Source organism: Nomascus leucogenys, chromosome 19 (genome assembly GCF_006542625.1).
Source record: "Nomascus leucogenys isolate Asia chromosome 19, Asia_NLE_v1, whole genome shotgun sequence".
NCBI classification, from domain to species: domain Eukaryota; kingdom Metazoa; phylum Chordata; class Mammalia; order Primates; family Hylobatidae; genus Nomascus; species Nomascus leucogenys.
The window spans coordinates 76,537,761-76,557,057 of NC_044399.1; the positions used below are offsets into that span (position 1 = coordinate 76,537,761).

The 19,297-nt window shown below is 58.9% G+C and overlaps 1 protein-coding gene across 9 annotated transcripts in view; it reads left to right on the forward strand.

The window, feature by feature from the left end:
• The window catches only part of ABR (ABR activator of RhoGEF and GTPase), a 219,670-nt gene that overhangs the window by 194,920 nt on the left and 5,453 nt on the right, over positions 1-19,297 (forward strand). For 5 of the 9 annotated variants that reach the window (XM_030800499.1, XM_030800504.1, XM_030800505.1 and 2 more), the window contains 6 exons: positions 13,961-14,020; positions 14,327-14,436; positions 15,153-15,292; positions 15,488-15,544; positions 16,296-16,430; positions 17,374-17,479. In XM_030800499.1, the coding sequence (XP_030656359.1) occupies positions 13,961-14,020; positions 14,327-14,436; positions 15,153-15,292; positions 15,488-15,544; positions 16,296-16,430; positions 17,374-17,479 (608 nt within the window). The remainder of the gene's footprint in view (positions 1-13,960; positions 14,021-14,326; positions 14,437-15,152; positions 15,293-15,487; positions 15,545-16,295; positions 16,431-17,373; positions 17,480-19,297) is intronic. The other 4 variants (XM_030800500.1, XM_030800502.1, XM_030800506.1 and 1 more) reach the window with 1 other exon arrangement.

Here is a 19,297-nt window from a genome sequence, read left to right on the forward strand (position 1 = left end):
GGTGTTCGAGACCAGCCTGGCCAACATGGTGAAACCCTGTGTCTACTAAAAATACAAAAAAAAAAAAAAATTAGCCGGGCATGGTGGCAGGCACCTGTACTCCCAGCTGCTAGGGAGGCTGAGGCAGGAGCATCGCTCAAACCTGGGAGGTGGAGGTTGCAGTGAGCCGAGATCATGCCACTGCACTCCAGCCTGGGCAACAGAGTGAGACTCGGTCTTGGGCGGGGAGGCGAAAAAGGGTCCCTTTCTTTTTCAGCTTGATCGCCACCGCAGGACAACCCCACCCCTCGCAGAGCCTGTCATTTATTCCTTCCTGATGGCACCAGGTGTGCAGACCACGTGCACACCCCAGAGGTTCACTCTGCCACTCACTTGGCCATCGGCGTACACAGGTGCTGGGTACAAGATACAGATACGTCTTGGGCTCGTGTGCTTTATTTTATAATCCAGTCTGGGTGTCAGGAAAGATCTTGCAGCCTTCTGCAATAGAAGTCTGGCCTGGCCCGGCTGCTTACCGCCCTTCCTTGTTTCCCGGTGGGAAGAAAGCTTCATCGTGTGTCTTCTCTGTTCACACACCCCCGCTATAGCGACCCCTCAGCCACAGACAGGAGACTGCAAAGTGCCTCCCCCGAGGGCTGGAGGCCCCTACACCAGCCCACTTCTTCCTGGGCCTCTGTGTGGGTCCTGACTGCGGCCAGGCTGGCTGACAGGATGGCAGTGGGGTCGGGCGACCCTCCCTCTTTTCCACAGCCCTTACCCACCCGCTGAGTGGGCAGACCTCACTGCTGGGGCCTCATGAGTACTCTCTGACCTCTCTGCCAGGCCAGCTCCCAAGAGGCCTGCTTGAGTCCACAGAGCAGGAACCCTGGACTCTAAGAATCTGATGAAGGTTCTGGAGGCCACTCAGACACAGAGCCACCCCATGCACACACTGTGTGCGACTTCAGAGGGGGCTGTAGACGCCAACGCAGGAAGCCTGCTCTGAGTGAACCTGGCAAGGTGCCTGCCGCTTCTTAGTACCTAGGGAGGGTAGAAGGGCGCTGGTCCTCCCCAGCCTCCCTGCAGTCCACAGACGGCTTGGCCAGCCAGTGGTGCTGGGCATGGTGCCCCAGCTTTTGGATGGCTCTGGACCAGGGAGAGGAGAACCTGCCAACCAAGGGGGTTCCTCAAAGGCCAAAGCTGCCTGATCCCAGTGTTGCCCCCTAGTACCCAGAGGCAGTGAGGCCCCAGACATTTTGGAAGAGCCCCCGAGCCTGCAGGTGTGAGTCTGGGGGAGCTGCCAGGTGTTGGCCACAGGGCGCTGGTGCTGGAAAGTCCTGGCCCTCTGCTGAGTGGCCTCGCTGACTGCCCAGATGGTTGGGAACTGGTCAACAGGTGCTGTTTTTTGGCCTCCTTTCCCCTGTGAAATCACGCTGGGGCAGGAAGATGTTTGTGTCCTGACAGCCCCCCAGCACCTTTGAGGAACAGACAGTCCCCTGCGCCTGTGACCTGCCTCCCCCACCGTGGGGAGAAACGCAGTGTCAGTCCTGGGTCCAGTGAGCCGTAGACCCTTGGCCCTCCAGGATAGGCCCTGGAGAGGCGGGAGGGGCCCCTGGAGCTGGTCCTGGGCTTCTGTAGAGAGGCCAGGAGGCCCCAGGATCCCCACGGAGACTTCCCCAGTCCCGCTTCAAGACAGTGGAACTAGCTCCTGAGCCGGAATCTGGAGGGATCTCTTTCCTGGACCGTGACCCCAGCCGGGGCTGGTACCGATGATGGGCACAGCCAGAGCCGTGACATCCACACACCCTTCCCATCCGATGCCTAGATGCCGTGGCTGTGCTCAGGGAGGCCTCCAGGGTCCCCAGCCCTCAGGCTCATGTGGCACCAGGTGCCAGAGAAGACAGGGCACCAGGCTGGTGGGAGTCACGGTTTCCCATTTTTCTCGTCGCGGTCTGCTACTTAACTGCTGTGTGCCCGTGAGTACATCCCTTTGCCTCTCTGGTTCTCTGGTATCAGCTCAGTGAAGGAGCTGAACGGGATGATCTCCTGGAATCTAGTTCATGTGATGATCTTGGCCATGTCTCAAGATTCCTGGTCCTAAACCTTAAACCCTGAGCACCCTGGGAGAGTCTGTCACAGGGCTGCCCCTGGGCCAACGCCAGCCATTCAGTGGACACAGGAGCAGGGTGTTCAGCGGTAACGCAGGGCTTCCTGACCCCTGTCCTGAAGCAGCCCTGGCGGGGAGCCATTGTCACCTCCTTCCCCCATGCCCCAGTTGGTTCCTCTGGCCTGTGAGTGTTTCGGGAGCACCTTCCACGTGCTGGGCCTGCAGGAACTAGTGACACAGAGGCCCGAGACAGACGAGATCCCGTCTGCAGGAGGCGTCCGTCAACAAATGAGATCCTCGCAGGTCAGATGAGTGCCGCGAACAAATAGACACAACTGGGTAACGCAGTAGAGAGTGACGGGGAGGGGGACGCCTGGCTTGAGAGGATCACTTTTGAACGAAGATTTAAATGACAAGAATTCAGCCATAAAAAACCGGGGGACGGTGCATTCCAGGCCAAAGAACCGCAAGGTCCACATCCCGAGGCAGGTGTGTTCAGAGGCAGAGTGGGGCGGCGGGGACAGTGTGGGGCGTTATGTGGGGTAAGGGGACGGCGGCCAGGCGACGTGGGGCCCTGCGGTTCAGGACAGGGAGCTCGGCCTTTAATCCGAATGCGGTGGGAAGCCGCAGGGTGTTCAAGCACAGTTTTGTGGCGATGATATGTTTTGAACACTTACTGTACGAGGCATCATTCTCAGCCTGTGACGCAACTGAGGTGACACCTATGAGGTGCTGTTATTCACACTGTTTATTTATTTGGGTTCTTTTGTTTTTGTTTGTTGTTGTTTTGAGACAGTCTTGCTCTGTCGCCCAGGCTGGAGTGCAGTGGCGCGATCTTGGTTCACTGCAACCTCTGGCTCCCGGGTTCAAGCGATTCTCCTGCCTCAGCCTCCTGAGTAGCTGGGATTACAGGCGCCCGCCATCATGCCTGGCTAATTTTTGTATTTTTAGTAGAGACGAGGTTTCACCTTGTTGGCCAGGCTGGTCTTGAACTCCTGACCTCAGGTGACCCACCCGCCTCGGCTTCCCAAAGTGCTGAGATTACAGGCGTGAGTCACTGCGCCAGGCCTAAATGTGTTTTTAATTTTGTTTTACATTTTTTTAATTTTTTTTTTTTTAGAGGGAGTCTCACTCTCTCGGCCAGGCTGGAGTGCAGTGGCACCATCTCGGCTCACTGCTGCCTCCATCTCCCAGGCTCAAGCAATCCTTCCACCTCAGCCTCCCAAGTAGCTGGGTCTACAAGCATGTACCAACATGCCTGGCTAATTTTTGTATTTTTTGTAAAGACGAGGTTTCATTATGTTGCGCAGGCTGATGTTGAACTTCTGGCTTCAATGGATCCACCTGCCTCAGCCTCCCACAGTGCTGGATTACAGGCGGGAGCCCCCGTGCCTGGCCCAGACTGTTTTATATATGAGAAATGAGGCTCAGAGAGTGATCCAGATGAGGTCATGTGAGTGGCTTAGCCGAGGCGCGGCGCTCAGACCCTGGCAGCTCAGCCTCAGTGCAGGCCCTCACCCATGGTGTCCTGCCTTCCCTGGCCGGTTGGGGTTGGGCTGCGTGCCCCAGATGGGGGCGTCTGGAGACGCTGGGCTCCTGCCCGTCAGGCATCAGTGTGGTGCCCAGCCTGGCATGCTGTGCATAGCAACAGGCACGACAGTTCTTTGTGACGACGCCACTGAACGTGAGACTTGGAGCAAGGCGAGGCCTGGGAGGGGCCGCTCAGTGCTGACCTGGGCCCTGGCATTGCTGGTGCCCCTCATGTCCCCGGTGGCGAGCTCCATGCCCGGAAAGTGTTGGCAGGGAGGGTGAAGCTGGTTTCAGAGAAGGCTGTTGATGCTTTTTTTTTTTTTTTTTTTTTTTGACATGGAGTCTCGCTCTGTTGCCCAGGCTGGAGTGCAATGGCGCAATCTCAATTCACCGCAACCTCCGCCTCCTGGGTTCAAGCGATTCTCCTGCTTCAGCCTCCTGAGTAGCTGGGTTTACAGGCATGTGCCACCACACCGGGCTGATTTTTGTATTTTTAGTAGAGACGGGGTTTCACCATGTTGGCCAGGCTGGTCTCGAACTCCTGACCTCAGGTGATCCACCCGCCTCGGCCTCCCACAGTGCTGGGATCACAGGTGTAAGTCACCGCGCCCGGCCCTGTTGGTGTTTCTTAACCTCTCCAGGTCCAGCTCGAGGCTTCAGAGCCCGTGGAGGTCTGACAGGTCCTTGGCCTTCCCATGGCTGCCAGCGTGAAGCTTCCTGGTCAGGACCATAGAAGGCCTCTCATCTTGGACTTTGAGCCCCACTGCCTCTGCCCTTGCTACCCTGGCATCCTTGACCTGCCCTGGGCTGGGGCAGGGCCGGCTTCCTGGCTGGTATTTGCAGCCCAGTTCTGAGCTGAAGCTGAAGCCTCCAGGCTGCCTGCACAGGGAGGCCGTGGTGGGGTGGGCTGGCCCTGAGGAAGACAGAGCCCCAGGCCGCTGGGGGAGACGTGCCTGGCTGTGGAGCCTCCAAGAGCAGCCAGGTTTGGGTTTTGTCTGCTTCTCCTTGAGGTCAGCCATGCCCAGCCCGGGGGCTAAAAGCGAAGTGGGTGCCAGGGCAGGAGAGGTGCTGGAGTGGGCGCTGGGGAAGGCAGGTTGCTGTGGGTGCTAAGAGGCTAACCTGCCTTCAACAAAAGCGTCATTCAGAGCTGCTAACCCCCTTCCTTCCGTGAGGCTTGGGGAACTTCGAAGTTCTCTAGTGTCAGAGGGGAGGCCAGCCGAGGCCCTGGGACACAGCATTAGCCCGAGCCTATCTGTGGCTGGCCTGGGTATGGCAGGCGGGCACACCTTGGCTGCAGGGCACCTTGGCTACAAGGGAGCCTGGCTGACCCTGCAGGGTGAGGGCTGGAGAGGCGGAGCCTGCCTGGCCTAGCAGTGTGGGTGCCAGGCCATGGGAAGATGTGGGGAGAGTTTATGGAGCCGCACCCGGTGTCCCCGACCCAGCTGCTGAGCTGGAAGCCAGGGGTAGGTCCTGGCAGCCCCTCCTGCTCTGCCTCTCTCGGAGTCTCTCAGAGCAGCCACGTTGACGGAATCCTCCGGCGCCTCCTCGAGGGAGGAGAGGCAGGCTTTTGGCAGCTCCTGTCTCCCCCGTTGCCAGCTTGCCAGCCCCGCCGTGCCTCTCACGCCTGTGGTCTGCCCCAATGACAGGCTGGCTTCAGTGTCCCAAGGGGATCCAGCCCTGAGCGTGGGGCTGCCCTTGGGGGAGGGCAGGGGAAAGCCAGCCCGGGCTGCCACCGTGGCCACTGGCCTGGGAGCCACAGGAGACGTGCCCAACCTCAGACCCGATGCCTGGCTCAGGGCCTGGGCTCTGCGGCCCCTCCAGGGCAGGCGTGAAATGCACCCACACAGCTTCACCTTCCACGTGGTTCCCTGTCTGGGGGCCACTTTCACTGAGGTCCTTCTGCAGTCATTTTCTGTTTGTTTTGTTTTGAGACAGAGTCTTGCTCTGTTGTCCAGGCTGGAGTGCAGTGGCGCAATCTTGGCTCACTGCAACCTCTGCCTCCCGGTTTCAAGTGATTTCGGGCTAATTTTGTATTTTTAGTAGAGACGGGAGTTCACCGTATTGGCCAGGCTGGTCTCGAACTCTTGAGCTCGAGTGATCCACCCGCCTTGTCCTCCCACAGTGCTGGGATGACAGGCGTGAGCCACCGCGCCCGGCTGGGAGTCATTTTCTAGCGTTCCTGTCCCACCTCTCTGGACAGATTTAGCACCGCTGTGAAAAAGCACCTTTTTTTTTTTTTTTTTTCTTTCTGAGACGAAGTCTTGCTCTGCCGCCAGGCTGGAGTATAATGGCGCAATCTCGGCTCCGGTTCACTGCAACCTCCGGCTCCCAGGTTCAATCGATTCTCCTGCCTCAGCCTCCCGAGTAGCTGGGATTACAGGTGCCCGCCACCATGCCCGGTTAATTATTGTATTTTTAGTAGAGACGGGGTTTCACCATGTTGGTCAGGTTGGTGTCGATCTCCTGACCTCGTGATCCGCCCGCCTCGGCCTCCCAAAGTGCTGGGATGACAGGCGTGAGCGACCACACCTGGCCGAAGAAGCACTTTTTTTAATGAACCTCTGCAGCCCCCTTGAGGGAAACCCTCCCACATTCTGGGATGCCAGGGCTCAGAGGGCGGAGGGTAGAGGAGTGCCAGCCGTGAGAGGAAGGACGGGGCCGGCCCCGAGGGCAGGAGGGCAGTTCTGTGCCTGGGAGGCAGGGGGTGGAGGGTAGAGGAGCGCCAGCCGTGAGAGGAAGGACGGGGCCGGCCCCGAGGGCAGGATGGCAGTTCTGTGCCTGGGAGGCAGGGGGTGGAGGGTAGAGGAGCGCCAGCCGTGAGAGGAAGGACGGGCCAGCCCCGAGGGCAGGAGGGCAGGGCTGTGCCTGGAGGCTCCTCGGGGGGTTGGCTCCTGGGTGGTGGGAGTGACCAAGTGGGCTCCTGAGGGAAGCGGCTTTCAGGACGGAGGTGGAGCCCTGGGAGCCCTTGGGGTGAATGCGGTCTTCAGGTTCCCATCGTCCAGTGAGCGCCTGGATCACATCCCAAGTGGTGTCCGCTGAAGGCTGCTCGGGACCTCTGCTGCCCCCTCCACTGAGACCCTCAGTGGCCAGTTCTAAGTCCCACCTGCCTTGCCCCTTACTGCGGATTAAAGGGCCCTGGGTGAGGGCTTGTGGGAGGGGAGGTGGTGGGAACCATCTCCGAAGTCCTTGGGGCGAGCCGTGTGCTGGAGTGGAGAGTGGGGCCCGGCAGTCAGGGAACTGGGTTGGAATGGGGGCTCTGCCACCTCCAAGGGAGCAGGAGTGGAGACCGGAGGGAGCGTGCCCCTGAGTCCGAGCACAGGCAGCTGGCCGGGAGCAGCCCTCTAGGCAGAGGCAGGAGAAATGGGGTCACCTGCCCCAGGGGTGACAGGTGAGCCGGGAGGAAGGGCTGAGACCCGCAGGGGCATCCCCAGGATGTTCCTGAAACTCAGCTCTGGAGGACGCTCAGGTGTGCGTGGAGCACCCTCTGCCCTGGAGCCTCAAATCCTCTCCCCGCTGGGAGACCACTTTGCTGATTTTCTGCCCCAAACATGAGGTCACTTCGGTCCAGAAAGGTGACCTCCCCCCAGCCACCTGCGGGATTCTTGGGAGAGAATCCACGCTCACCTTCGGGTCTTCACTCCTGTTCCCTCGGAGGTGATGGAGCCCCGTTTCAACCCGGTGCCCCTGCCTGCTGGGTTCTTGCCACAGGGGACCTGGTCGTCTCCTGGACATGAACCCCCAAGATCAGCGTTTCTCTTTGGGAGAGGTCTGAATGCACAGTCATGATTTGACCATGGCTAAGTGCCCAGACAAAAAGAAAATAGTTGGCCAGACGCGGTGGCTCACACCTGTAATCCCAGCACTTTGGGAGGCCGAGGCGGGCGGATCACCTGAGGTCAGGAGTTGGAGACCAGCCTGGCCAACATGGTGAAACCCCATCTCGACTAAAAATATAAAAATTAGCTGGGTGTGGTGGCTCGTGCCTATAGTCCCAGCTACTCAGGAAGCTGAGGCAGGAGAATCGCTCGAACCCAAAGGTGGAAGTTGCAGTGAGCTGAAATCATGCCACTGCATTCCAGCCTGGGCGATGGAGTGAGACTCGTCTCAAAAAAAAAAAAAAGAAGAAAATAGTTGGGCTGTTCTCGGTGACCCTGTACGGCCCAGTCGTTCACCCCTGGTCCAGTCGTTCATCTGCCTTTTGGTTTTGCAGCCTGTTTCTGTCTCCTGCCTGTGGCCCACCTTGGGGAGGCCCCAGTGCTCGTGTGCCCCCAGTGGTCTTCCCAGCCTGGCCCTTCCCAAGCTCCCTCTGTCTCCCTGCTTCAGGTGATCGGACATCCCCCAGGTACATGCTCCCCTGGGCCCATGGATGGCACCTGTCTGCTGGGACCAGAGGGTGAACAGTCAGGTGTCCCATCCACCAACGTCCCAGGGGCCCGGCCCCTCCACCCCAGCGCTAATCTCATCAGGAAATAGCAGAGTCCACATTTCCCAGGAGTTATAAATAGCCAGCGCAGTTTCGGGCAGCCGCGTTTCTCTGGAAAATGTACCCTGTCCCTCTCCCTCCCTCCTCTGTGTTTAAATGATATCCTGAAATAGACTTGGTTTCTGGAGGCTGATGGCCTCCTGGGAGACAGAGCGTCGTTGTCAGGGCACCGTGGGGCCAGGCAGGCCTCTCTGAGCGGATACCAGGGCCACACCTGAAGCAGGCACCGGGAAGATGTCAGAGCTTGAGGGTCTTGCAGCTTAGGAAAGTACCCCTGGCCCAGGCCTGGCCTCAGAAGGGGCTGGAGTGTGTGAGACAGCAGCGAGTGTTGCCTGGGAGGCCGCAGAGGGGCAGATCCTAGCGGAGCAGGAAGGCAGAGAGGACCCAGAGTTTCCCACTGTGACCTGGGGCTCTACGAGAAGGCTCTCTGGAGGAGGCGGGGCGAGAACTGGGCCTTAGCATCAGGAGTTGCAGTCCTGGGTCAGATGCTCCCAGGTTGGACCTGGCAGCTGGAGCGGAAGTGATGGGCGCGAGGCAGCGGGGAGGGCTGTACTGGAGGTGGCCTCCCAGCACCCAGGTTTGCCCACTGGGTCGGGACACACACCGGGAGGCCAGATGTCGCCTTTCTGAGGAAGCAGCAGTTACAGCAGCTGCCGGTCACACATTCTGCAGTTTCAGCAGAGAGGGTGCTGGGGGCCTTGATTTTGAACTGCAGCTCTCACTTCCTAGGTGTGCACTGGGTAAATTCCTCACTCTCGTTAAGCCGCAGCGTCCTCATCTGTGAGGTGGGAGCAGCTATGAGAGCTTAAACCACATATGTCTGCTATCATGATGATGAACACAGATGCTGTGTGTAGAGGATTCCTCGTGTCAGACTTGCAGGAAGGGCTCGAGATAAGCTCCCACTCTTTTCCATAACAACCCTGTGAGGCAGGTGTGGACGCCTCCACGAGGAAATTGAAGTTCACGGAGGTGAAAGGCCCTGCCCCAGTGCACACGGTTGAGTGGGAGACTCAGATCCGCCTGCCTCTGAATCCCGCACTTTCCCCCCTCCAGGCTGTGTCCAGGTCCCCCTGAGATGTGGGAAGGGACCATTGGCTCAGCTTCTTGCAGAAGGTGCCGGGAGGCACCCGGTCGTGGGAAGCTGGGGCCGAGGAGGGGCTCTAGGTGAATCCGACCAGGTGCCGTGGAATTGGCCTGAGGCTTGTGCTGATGCGTGGAGAGACCTGCCTCAAGAAGGGGTGGTCTCAAAACATCAAACTGTGCCCCATAAATACATACAACTGCCATGTGTCAATTAAAAAATAAGGGCCCGGGCCAGGCGCGGTGGCTCACGCCTGTAATCCCAGCACTTTGGGAGGCCGAGGCGGGCAGATCACGAGGTCAGGAGATCGAGACCAGCCTGGCTGACCCAGTGAAACCCTGTCTCTACTAAAAATACAAAAGATCAGCCGGGTGTGGTGGCGGGCGCCTGTAATCTCAGCTACTTGGGAGGCTGAGGCAGGAGAATGGCATGAACCCGGGAGGCGGAGCTTGCAGTGAGCTGAGATCGCACCACTGCACTCCAGCCTGGGCAACAGAGTGAGACTCCGTCTCAATAAATAAATAAATAAATAAATAAATAAATAAATAAATAAAATAAATAAGGGCCATGCACAGTGGTGCATGCCTGTAATGCCAGCTCTTCAGGAGGCCGAGGCAGGATCACTCGAGCCCAGGGCAACATAGCAGCCTGGATGGCATAGCGAGACCCTGCCTCTAGAAAAATAAATACAGGCTGGGCACGGTGGCGCACGCCTGTCATCCCAGCACTTTGGGAGGCCAAGGTGGGCGGATCACCTGAGGTCAGGAGTTCAAGACCAGCCTGGGCAACATGGTGAAACCCGGTCTCTACTAAAATACAAAAATTGGCCAGGCATGGTGGCTCATGCTTGTGATCCCAGCACTTTGGGAGGCTGAGGTGGGTGGGTCATTTGAGGTCAGGAGTTTGAGACCAGCCCGGCCAACATGGTGAAACCGTGTCTCTACTGAAAATACAAAAATTAGCCGGGCGTGGTGGTGCATGCCTGTAATCCCAGCTACTTGGGAGGCTGAGGCAGAAGAATTGGTTGAACCTGGGAGACAGGTTGCAGTGAGCCGAGATCATGCCATTGCACTCCAGCCTGGGCAACAAGAGCGAAACTCTTTGTCTCAAAAAAAAAAAAAAAAAAAAAAAAAAAAAAAGTAAGAGGGCACGGCTGCTCCAGAATGTTTCTCCCAAGGGTAGCATCTCAGTCGACAAAGAGCATTTGATTCCTCCACCCTGTGCGGCCACTGCTGGGGGACAGAGCTGGGGACAGACCCAGGCCCGGCCCCATGTCCAGACAAGATGGAGGAACTACGTGGGACAGCCTGTGTGATCCAGGAGGGTTTGCAAAGAACAGAAGCAGCTTAGAGGGGAGAGAGGTTTTGGGAAAGTGAGGCCAGAGCTGGGGCTTCCTTTGAGACCCTATAGGACCATTGCCTCCAGCCGGCTGGTGATGGCCTCGCGCTTCCCGTGTGTGAAGAGGTGCCCGGAGCAGTGGTTCTCCCTGAGGGGCACTTGGTTCTCTGCACACACCCGACTTTTCCTGTCTCCTGTTCTGGGTTCCATCCATTCTCTGGGCAGGGAACAGCCAAAGATAGGGTCTGGGCCACAGCTGGCCCCAAATGCAGGGCCCAGGGCGAACCCAGTGCAGACCCAGACCCCGTCGGAGGCTTGGGTCCCACCTGTCCCCAGCCGGCGTGTGGGTGATAGAAGATGTGGGAAGGACCTACATCGAGTCACAGGAAGCCCAGGGCTGACCCAGATCCAGTTTCCCTTCCGTGATGACAGTGGCCTGTTATAGCAACAGCATTCAAACCGTGGCACGCACACCTCAGAGTGCACAGAGAGACGTTCTGAGGGTGACGTGGGAAGGAGAGTTTTCAGGAAATCAGTTTGCAGATCCTCAGCTGCCATAGGTGCTGTTGCCAGAAAGCCATCTGCCTGTGAGCCAGCATCTCGCCATCCTGTCCTCTGCAGAGGAGAGGCCCGAGGCTTGCTGTGGGGGCTTGGCCCGGGGCGCGCAGACCTCCTGGGTGGGGAACAGAGGGGCTTTTAGAAATGTCGGGGTAGGGGCCAGGCACGGTGGGTCACACCTGTCATCCCAGCACGTTGGGAGGCTGAGGTGGGCAGATCGCCTGAGGTCAGGAGCTCGAGACCAGTCTGGTCAACATGGTGAAACCCCATCTCCCCTACAAATAAAAGATTAGCTGGGCGTGGTGGCGGGCGCCTGTAATCCCAGTTACTCGGGAGGCTGAGGCAGGAGAATCGCTTGAACCCAGGAGGCGGAGGCTGCTGTGAGCCAAGACCGCACCACTGCACTCCAGCCTGGGCAATAAGAGCGAAACTCTGTCTCAAATAAATAAATAAATAAATAAATGTATAATGTGTCAGCTTACTTTTTTTTTTTTTTTTTTTTTTTGAGACAGGGTCTCACTCTGTTGACCAGGCTGGAATGCAGTGGTGTAATCTTGGCTCACTGCAACCTCCACCTCCCAGGTTCAAGCGATTCTCCCATCTCAGCCTCCCAAGTAGTAGCTTGGACTACAGTGCCTGGCACCATACCCGGCTCATTTTTGTACTTTTAGCAGAGATGGGGTTTTGCCATGTTAGCCAGGCTGGTCTCGAACTCCTGACCTCAGGTGATCCACCAGCCTCATCCTCCCAAAGTGCTGGGATTACAGGCGTGAGCCACCGTGCCTGGCTGTCTTTTTGATTGTGTACTGCCAATCATGGTACTAACTAATCCTGAATATATTTTGCATATTTGGAGCCTTGTGGTCTCTGGAAATTTTTGTTTTCAATGTATACAGATTTTTTTGTGGAAGGAAAATATAACGGTGAATAAAGGACTTGAAAATATAAAAATATAAACTAGGACAACATTCTTTAGAAGAAATGGAATAGAAACAAATTCAAGGAGAGAAGATCCAGGAGCTCTGTGAGGGAAAGAAGAGCTTGTTTGTATTTTTTTTTTTTTGAGGAGTCTGGCTCTGTCACCCAGGCTGGAGTGCAGTGGTGTGATCTCTGCTCACTGCAACCTCCACCTTCTGGGTTCACGCCATTCTCCTGCCTCAGCCTCCCCAGCAGCTGGGACTACAGGTGCCCGCCACCAGGCCCGGCTAATTTTTTGTATTTTTTTTTTTTTTTTTTAGTAGAGACGGAGTTTCACCGTGTTAGCCAGGATGGTCTCGATCTCCTGACCTCATGATCCGCCCGCCTCGGACTCCCAAAGTGCTGGGATTACAGGTGTGAGCCACCGCGCCCGGCCTGTTTTCTTAATATTGAATTTTGAGAGTTTTATATAATAAGCCCTGAAATTGGGTAACATTAGCCCTATAGCTGTGTTCTTTTTCAACATTATTTAGATGTTTTCTCTTCTCTTCGAGACAGAGTCTCGCTCTGTCGCCCTGGCTGGAGTGCAGTGGCACGATCTCGGCTCACTGCAAGCTCCGCCTCCCAGGTTCAAGTGATTCTCCTGCCTCAGCCTCCCGAGTAGCTGGGACTACAGGCACCCGCCACCACGCCTGGCTAATTTTTTGTATTTTTAGTAGAGACAGGGTTTCACCATGTTAGCCAGGATGGTCTCGATTTCCTGACCTCGTGATCTGCCTGCCTCGGCCTCCCAAAGTGCTGGAATGACAGGCGTGAGCCACTGCGCCCGGCCTCGTATAGTTTTTAAATGGATGAGCGTGGGTATCACGTCGCTGGGGTATTTAGATCCCACTGAATCCATGAGAAGGAATGATGTCACACTTTTATTTTAGGATGGCAATATTGACATGATTCTGGAAATCATACTCTTTGCAACTATTTAAACTTGGAAATATTCAGATGTTGACTTCAGAATGTGCCAGGGAGTGCATAGTTGCTCAGAATTAGTTCGCAGGTGCACAAGCAGACGGGCTTGAAGGCCCCCGAGTTACAGAAACAGAACGTGGAACAGTCCTGTGTGAGGGGTGCCTCTGACCTCCCCTGGGGTCCCCACCTCCCTGGGCTCCAGCCCGAGCCTGGGGACTTCTCCTGTGGAGGATTTGCTTATTTGGGAGCCAACGGCTTGACCCAAATTGTCTCCCTGAATCTTCCCAGCAATCCCAGGGAGGCAGGTTCTGCTGCAGATGGAAAAACTGAGGCTTAGTGAGTTTAAAACTTGCGGGGATTCAAACCCAGGCAGCCTCCTGAGCGTGGGCTCCTGACTCTTCAACACCTCCACGTGGATGGGCCAGTTCCCTCCTGATGGGCTTGAGCGCCTCCTAATCAGGTGCTTACCTTTTGTGAGCCTCAGTTTCTGCATTTGTGAAATGGGGTAATAATACCCATGTCCCGGGCTGGCAGCCAGGAGTGAATAAGGTCTCACGGGCAGGAGTGCCTAACAGGGTGTCCCTGCCTCCCCCACGGCGGGTAACAGTGTGCCCTGCCTCCCCCACGGCAGGTAACAGTGTGCCCTGCCTCCCCCACGGCAGGTAACAGTGTGCCCTGCCTCCCCCACGGCGGGTAACAGTGTGCCCTGCCTCCCCCATGGCGGGTAACAGTGTGCCCTGCCTCCCCCATGGCGGGTAACAGTGTGCCCTGCCTCCCCCATGGCGGGTAACAGTGTGCCCTGCCTCCCTCACAGTGGCCACAGGGGCCTGGGGGCTAGGGCCCCCCGAAGGGTTGATTTCCAGGTAAACATCAGCTTATCTCAGCTGCTCACTTCTGCCTTCCTGTGTAGCTGGCTCTGAGCAGTGCTGACCCATGGGGAGATCTCTGGCTTGGCCTCCGAGCTGGCACCTCTCTCACCCACATTCTCTCTCTGCAGCTGGACCCACAAACTGTGGAGACCAAGAACTGGCACACGGACGTGATTGAGATGAACGGGGTGAGCCGGGGATGGGAACGATCAGCGGGGTGTGCCGGGAGGTGGAATATCTGTGCAGCAAGTGGGCAGCCCAGCCCTCTGGCTGCTCCTGGGGCTGCTGTGCTGCCTCGACCTCCCCGCAGCCCAGCCCCCTCTCCCCTCCTGCCCACACCCTGCCCGCTGCTGTCCTGCAGGTGTTGTGTTGAGGGAGCCCCAGGTGTGAGCCAGCCCTCGTTTGCAGTCTTGGGGAGGGGACCCCTGTGTTTTGGGGGCATCCTCGGGCACTCACGCCCTGGGGAACTTGTACCTTTCTCACCCCCCAACCAGATCAAAGTGGAATTTTCCATGAAATTCACCAGCCGAGATATGAGCCTGAAGAGGACGCCGTCCAAAAAGCAGACCGGCGTCTTCGGTGTGAAGATCAGCGTGGTGACTAAGTAGGTGCTGCCTCCGGTCTCCCAATCTTGGCGTCAGTGCCCCGGGTCCCCGCCAGCCTTGGGCCCCCCAGCCCTCCCCGCTTGTGCCCATCCCGGCACCTAATCAGTCACCCCCAGCTCAGCGGCCGCAGACGGCCGGCGTGGAGCCAGAGCGGCCGCAGAGGCGCTCACACACGACGCTTTAGAAGCACTGAAACGCTGGAAGGTCTCTTGTGAGATCCCAGATCGTCTGCTCCTCGTAATAAGCCGGGAGCTCTGTCAGCCAGGGGCCTGCGTTTGGGCTTGGCACCAACGGGGACTGGCTGCCCCTCGGGGAAGGGCACGTGTCCCCCAGTTCACCACCACCGCGGCCCCTTGTCTCAGTCCTGACCCACCTCTTCCTGTGGGCTGCCTGCCGGGCCTCCTACAAGCGTCTAAATCTGGGGGACATTCTTTCCCTAGAGTCTCGGCCTTACCTTCCCAAGTTCCCAAGGCTTCTCTTGCCCACGTCCTTTGCTGCCCCTTCCGCAGGCAGGCCTCGGGTGGGCTGGCTGGGGTGGGGCGCAGTGGCCTCTTTCTCTGCCCTTTTCCTGCCCTGCCCCCCGCCCCCACCCCCGTCACAGCTCTCCATCCCAAATGCTAGAAGCTCTCCAGGGTGTGGGGTGTGCTGGGCGGGGGTTGCTATGGGAGAGCTGTCGTGGTGGCCGCCCTCCACCCATCCTCACGCCCCACCCCAGGCGGGAGCGCTCCAAGGTGCCCTACATCGTACGGCAGTGCGTGGAGGAGGTGGAGAAGAGGGGCATCGAGGAGGTTGGCATCTACCGGATATCGGGCGTGGCCACGGACATCCAGGCGCTCAAGGCCGTCTTCGATGCCAGTGAGTCTGGGAGGCCCAGCCGGGGTGGGTGTGGCTGTGTCTGAGCAGGCTGGTGGGATGGACAGGAGAGCTCAGGGGAACCAGGAGCCTCCCTGAAGAGGAGCCTTGGTCTGCTTAAGGGTCCCGGTGGCAAGTGCTTTCTCTGCATTTTCTCACGTAATCCCCTCCCCTCGAATCTCTTGTCCGTTGCTGCGGGTAAGGAACTGCAGAAACTCAGAAGGGCCAAGTCGCTTGCCCAGGATGACCCAACTTGTAGGTTTTGGTTCTGGACTTAAACTCAGATCTGACTCCAGAGTCTTTCTTGCTAGTTCCTGGGTGCCTGGTGAGCCGCAGGGAAAGAGCTTTGAGCCTGCACCTGCTGTCTCCAGGGCCCCAGGTCTCCTCTGGGGCAGCGCTGCCTCTGTGTACAGCCCACCGTGGTGAGGCCTGACCTTTCTGGTTTCTCCTCCCTGCTCCTGCTGGCTCAGGCTGCAGCAGCCACACACCCAAGTGTCAAGAAACCTGCACTGGCCAGGCAGGGATGAATCTGTGGGGAGTCTGGAGTGGAGGATGGGGTGGGGCCTGGGAACTTGCTGGCGTTGGCTCCTCTGTGCAGCCTAGAAGCTGAGGCTTTGTTGGAACATGCTTTTACGAACATGCTTTTACGTGTGAAAAGTGTGCAATGCCTTCCAGAGAGGGGCTTAGCGATGGGGAGGTTCCAGTCGGAAGGAAGCTGCCGGCCACACGGTATGAATGTGGCTCTGAACTCTGGGTGATGGGTTTCACTCCCAAAACACCCTCTCCTGAGCAGCCACAGCAGACGGCCCCCAGGCTGTCTCTCCCTGTTCCCCCAACCCCGACCCACAGAGCTGAGTCACAGACACTTGTGGGCACTACGTCCTGCTCCTCCAGGGGAGACCAGAACCAGAGATGGAGTGGGTGGGGGCTGTGTCAGGATGGGTCGGGGGTGGAACAGGGCTGCCGGCCCGGCTAAGGCTGCCTGACCTCGGCCCCACCCCTGCAGATAACAAGGACATCCTGCTGATGCTGAGTGACATGGACATCAACGCCATCGCCGGGACGCTCAAGCTTTACTTCCGGGAACTGCCCGAGCCGCTCCTCACGGACCGACTCTACCCAGCCTTCATGGAGGGCATCGGTGAGGCCCTGAGGGCTCCTAGGGCTGGGCTGGGCCAGACTGAGCCAGGACTCCCTGCCCGGAGAAGTAACCAGCAGGAGAATTACCTGTGGCTTCCTTTGCTGGCTGACCTTCCCAGTGCACTGGGGCCTGTGGCTGAGGGGCCCGAGGGTGAGGTGTGGCCTGCTAGGACCTGGTGCAGACACTGGGCCCTTTCTCGCCTGCCTCTTGCCCCTGACGTCCCCACGGGCAGCCCCTTCTGCTTCCTATTTGGACGTTGGCCTCTTGCTTGGAAGCTCGAGCATCCAGGGAAGACTGCCCTGAGGTGAGTGGCCAGAAGCCAGCACCCCAGAGCCAAGGAGGAGGCTGGTTCAAGCCAGAGGGCACTTGAGACGGGTGGTGCTGAGCCGTCCAGCGAGACCACACACCATCCCATCACCTCTGCCGAGGGCCCCGGCCAGCAGGCCTTCCACCTCCACCCACCTGGGCCAAACCCAGCCCCAAGGCATCCCTTCAGCCTTCTCTGCTCCTGGGGCAGACCGGAGCTTCAGCCCTCCACGGAAGGCTCCTCGCACCCACGCTCCAGCAGCAGAGGGGGTGGAGAAAGAGAATCCACCACTGGCAGGATATGTCCCTACTGGCTTAACCTTAGCCACACAGACCAGGGAGTGTCCTCTTATGAGACAGGGGATGCCCCAGCACCCAAGGCCCATGCGGTCAGCTGCAGGAAGGGGGTCTGCTCCCACCAGCCGGCTTCCTGGCTGAGTTACCAGTCATGGTGGGACCTCCTGGAGGAAGCAGCTGCTGACAGCCCACCCAGACACCAAGCCCTCCCCTGTGGGGTCTGCTCCCCAAAGGCCTGGAAGCCTGGGCTCTCCCGCAGGGGCCCACAGCCTCACGACCACAGGGGCTCTGGTGGGGAGCCCCAGAAGCCGAACGCCACACTGGCCCTTCTCTCCCACAGCCCTGTCGGACCCTGCTGCCAAGGAAAACTGCATGATGCACCTGCTCCGCTCCCTGCCCGACCCCAACCTCATCACCTTCCTCTTCCTGCTGGAACACTTGAAAAGGTAACGGGGAGTGGCCCCGACCCCACCTCCTCAATCCCTCCTCGTGGGCACTGGCCTCCGTCGGGCTGTCTGTGGGGAGTGAGAGTTTACTTTCCAAGTTCTTGCACTCATGTTTTTCTGTTTTGAGAAATATTTGGGTCCCGTAACCAGTAGTAACCTCAAATATTGACCACAGAATGCTCAGAATGGCAGGGTGAGAGCCCAGGACTACAGGCAGGTTTTATAATCATGGGTCCCGACCTACCAGTGGTTCATTGAGTCAATTCAGCCTTCTATAAATGAAATGGAGAACAGATAGTATTAGGACTGTAGGCAGGTTTTATAATCAGTGAGTCCCAACCTACTGGTGGTTCATTCAACCAATGTAGCCATTTCTAGATGCAGTGGGGAATGGACAGCAGTGGGGGACGGACAGCAGTGGGGGGACAGACAGCAGTGGGGGGACAGACAGCAGTGGGGGGACGGACAGCAGTGGGGGTGGACAGCAGTGGGGGGACGGACGGCAGTGGGGGATGGACGACAGTGGGGGGATGGGCGGCAGTGGGGGATGGACGACAGTGGGGGGACAGACAGCAGTGGGGGGATGGGCGGCAGTGGGGGACGGACAGCAGTGGGGGGATGGGCGGCAGTGGGGGGATGGGCGGCAGTGGGGGACGGACAGCAGTGGGGACGGACAGCAGTGGGGGGACAGACAGCAGTGGGGGGACAGACAGCAGTGGGGGGACGGACAGCAGTGGGGGTGGACAGCAGTGGGGGGATGGACGGCAGTGGGGGGATGGGCGGCAGTGGGGGATGGACGACAGTGGGGGGACAGACAGCAGTGGGGGGATGGGCGGCAGTGGGGGACGGACAGCAGTGGGGGGATGGGCGGCAGTGGGGGACGGACAGCAGTGGGGGGATGGGCGGCAGTGGGGGACGGACAGCAGTGGGGTGATGGGCGGCAGTGGGGGATGGACAGCAGTGGGGGGATGGGCGGCAGTGGGGGACGGACGGCAGTGGGAATGGACAGCAGTGGGGGGATGGGCGGCAGTGGGAATGGACGGCAGTGGGAATGGACAGCAGTGGGGGGATGGGCGGCAGTGGGGGACGGACAGCAGTGGGGGGATGGGCGGCAGTGGGGGACGGACAGCAGTGGGGGACGGACAGCAGTGGGGGGACAGACAGCAGTGGGGGGACAGACAGCAGTGGGGGACGGACAGCAGTGGGGGTGGACAGCAGTGGGGGGATGGACGGCAGTGGGGGGATGGGCGGCAGTGGGGGATGGACGACAGTGGGGGGACAGACAGCAGTGGGGGGATGGGCGGCAGTGGGGGACGGACAGCAGTGGGGGATGGGCGGCAGTGGGGGACGGACAGCAGTGGGGGGATGGGCGGCAGTGGGGGACGGACAGCAGTGGGGGGATGGGCGGCAGTGGGGGATGGACAGCAGTGGGGGGATGGGCGGCAGTGGGGGACGGACGGCAGTGGGAATGGACAGCAGTGGGGGGATGGGCGGCAGTGGGAATGGACGGCAGTGGGAATGGACAGCAGTGGGGGGATGGGCGGCAGTGGGGGATGGGCGGCAGTGGGAATGGACGGCAGTGGGAATGGACAGCAGTGGGGGGATGGACGGCAGTGGGAATGGACAGCAGTGGGGGGATGGACGGCAGTGGGAATGGACAGCAGTGGGGGGATGGGCGGCAGTGGGAATGGACGGCAGTGGGAATTGACGGCAGTGGGAATGGACAGCAGTGGGGGATGGACGGCAGTGGGGGACGGACAGCAGTGGGAATGGACAGCAGGAGGATACATTGCAAGCCTTGGGTGCAGGTGCTGCTGT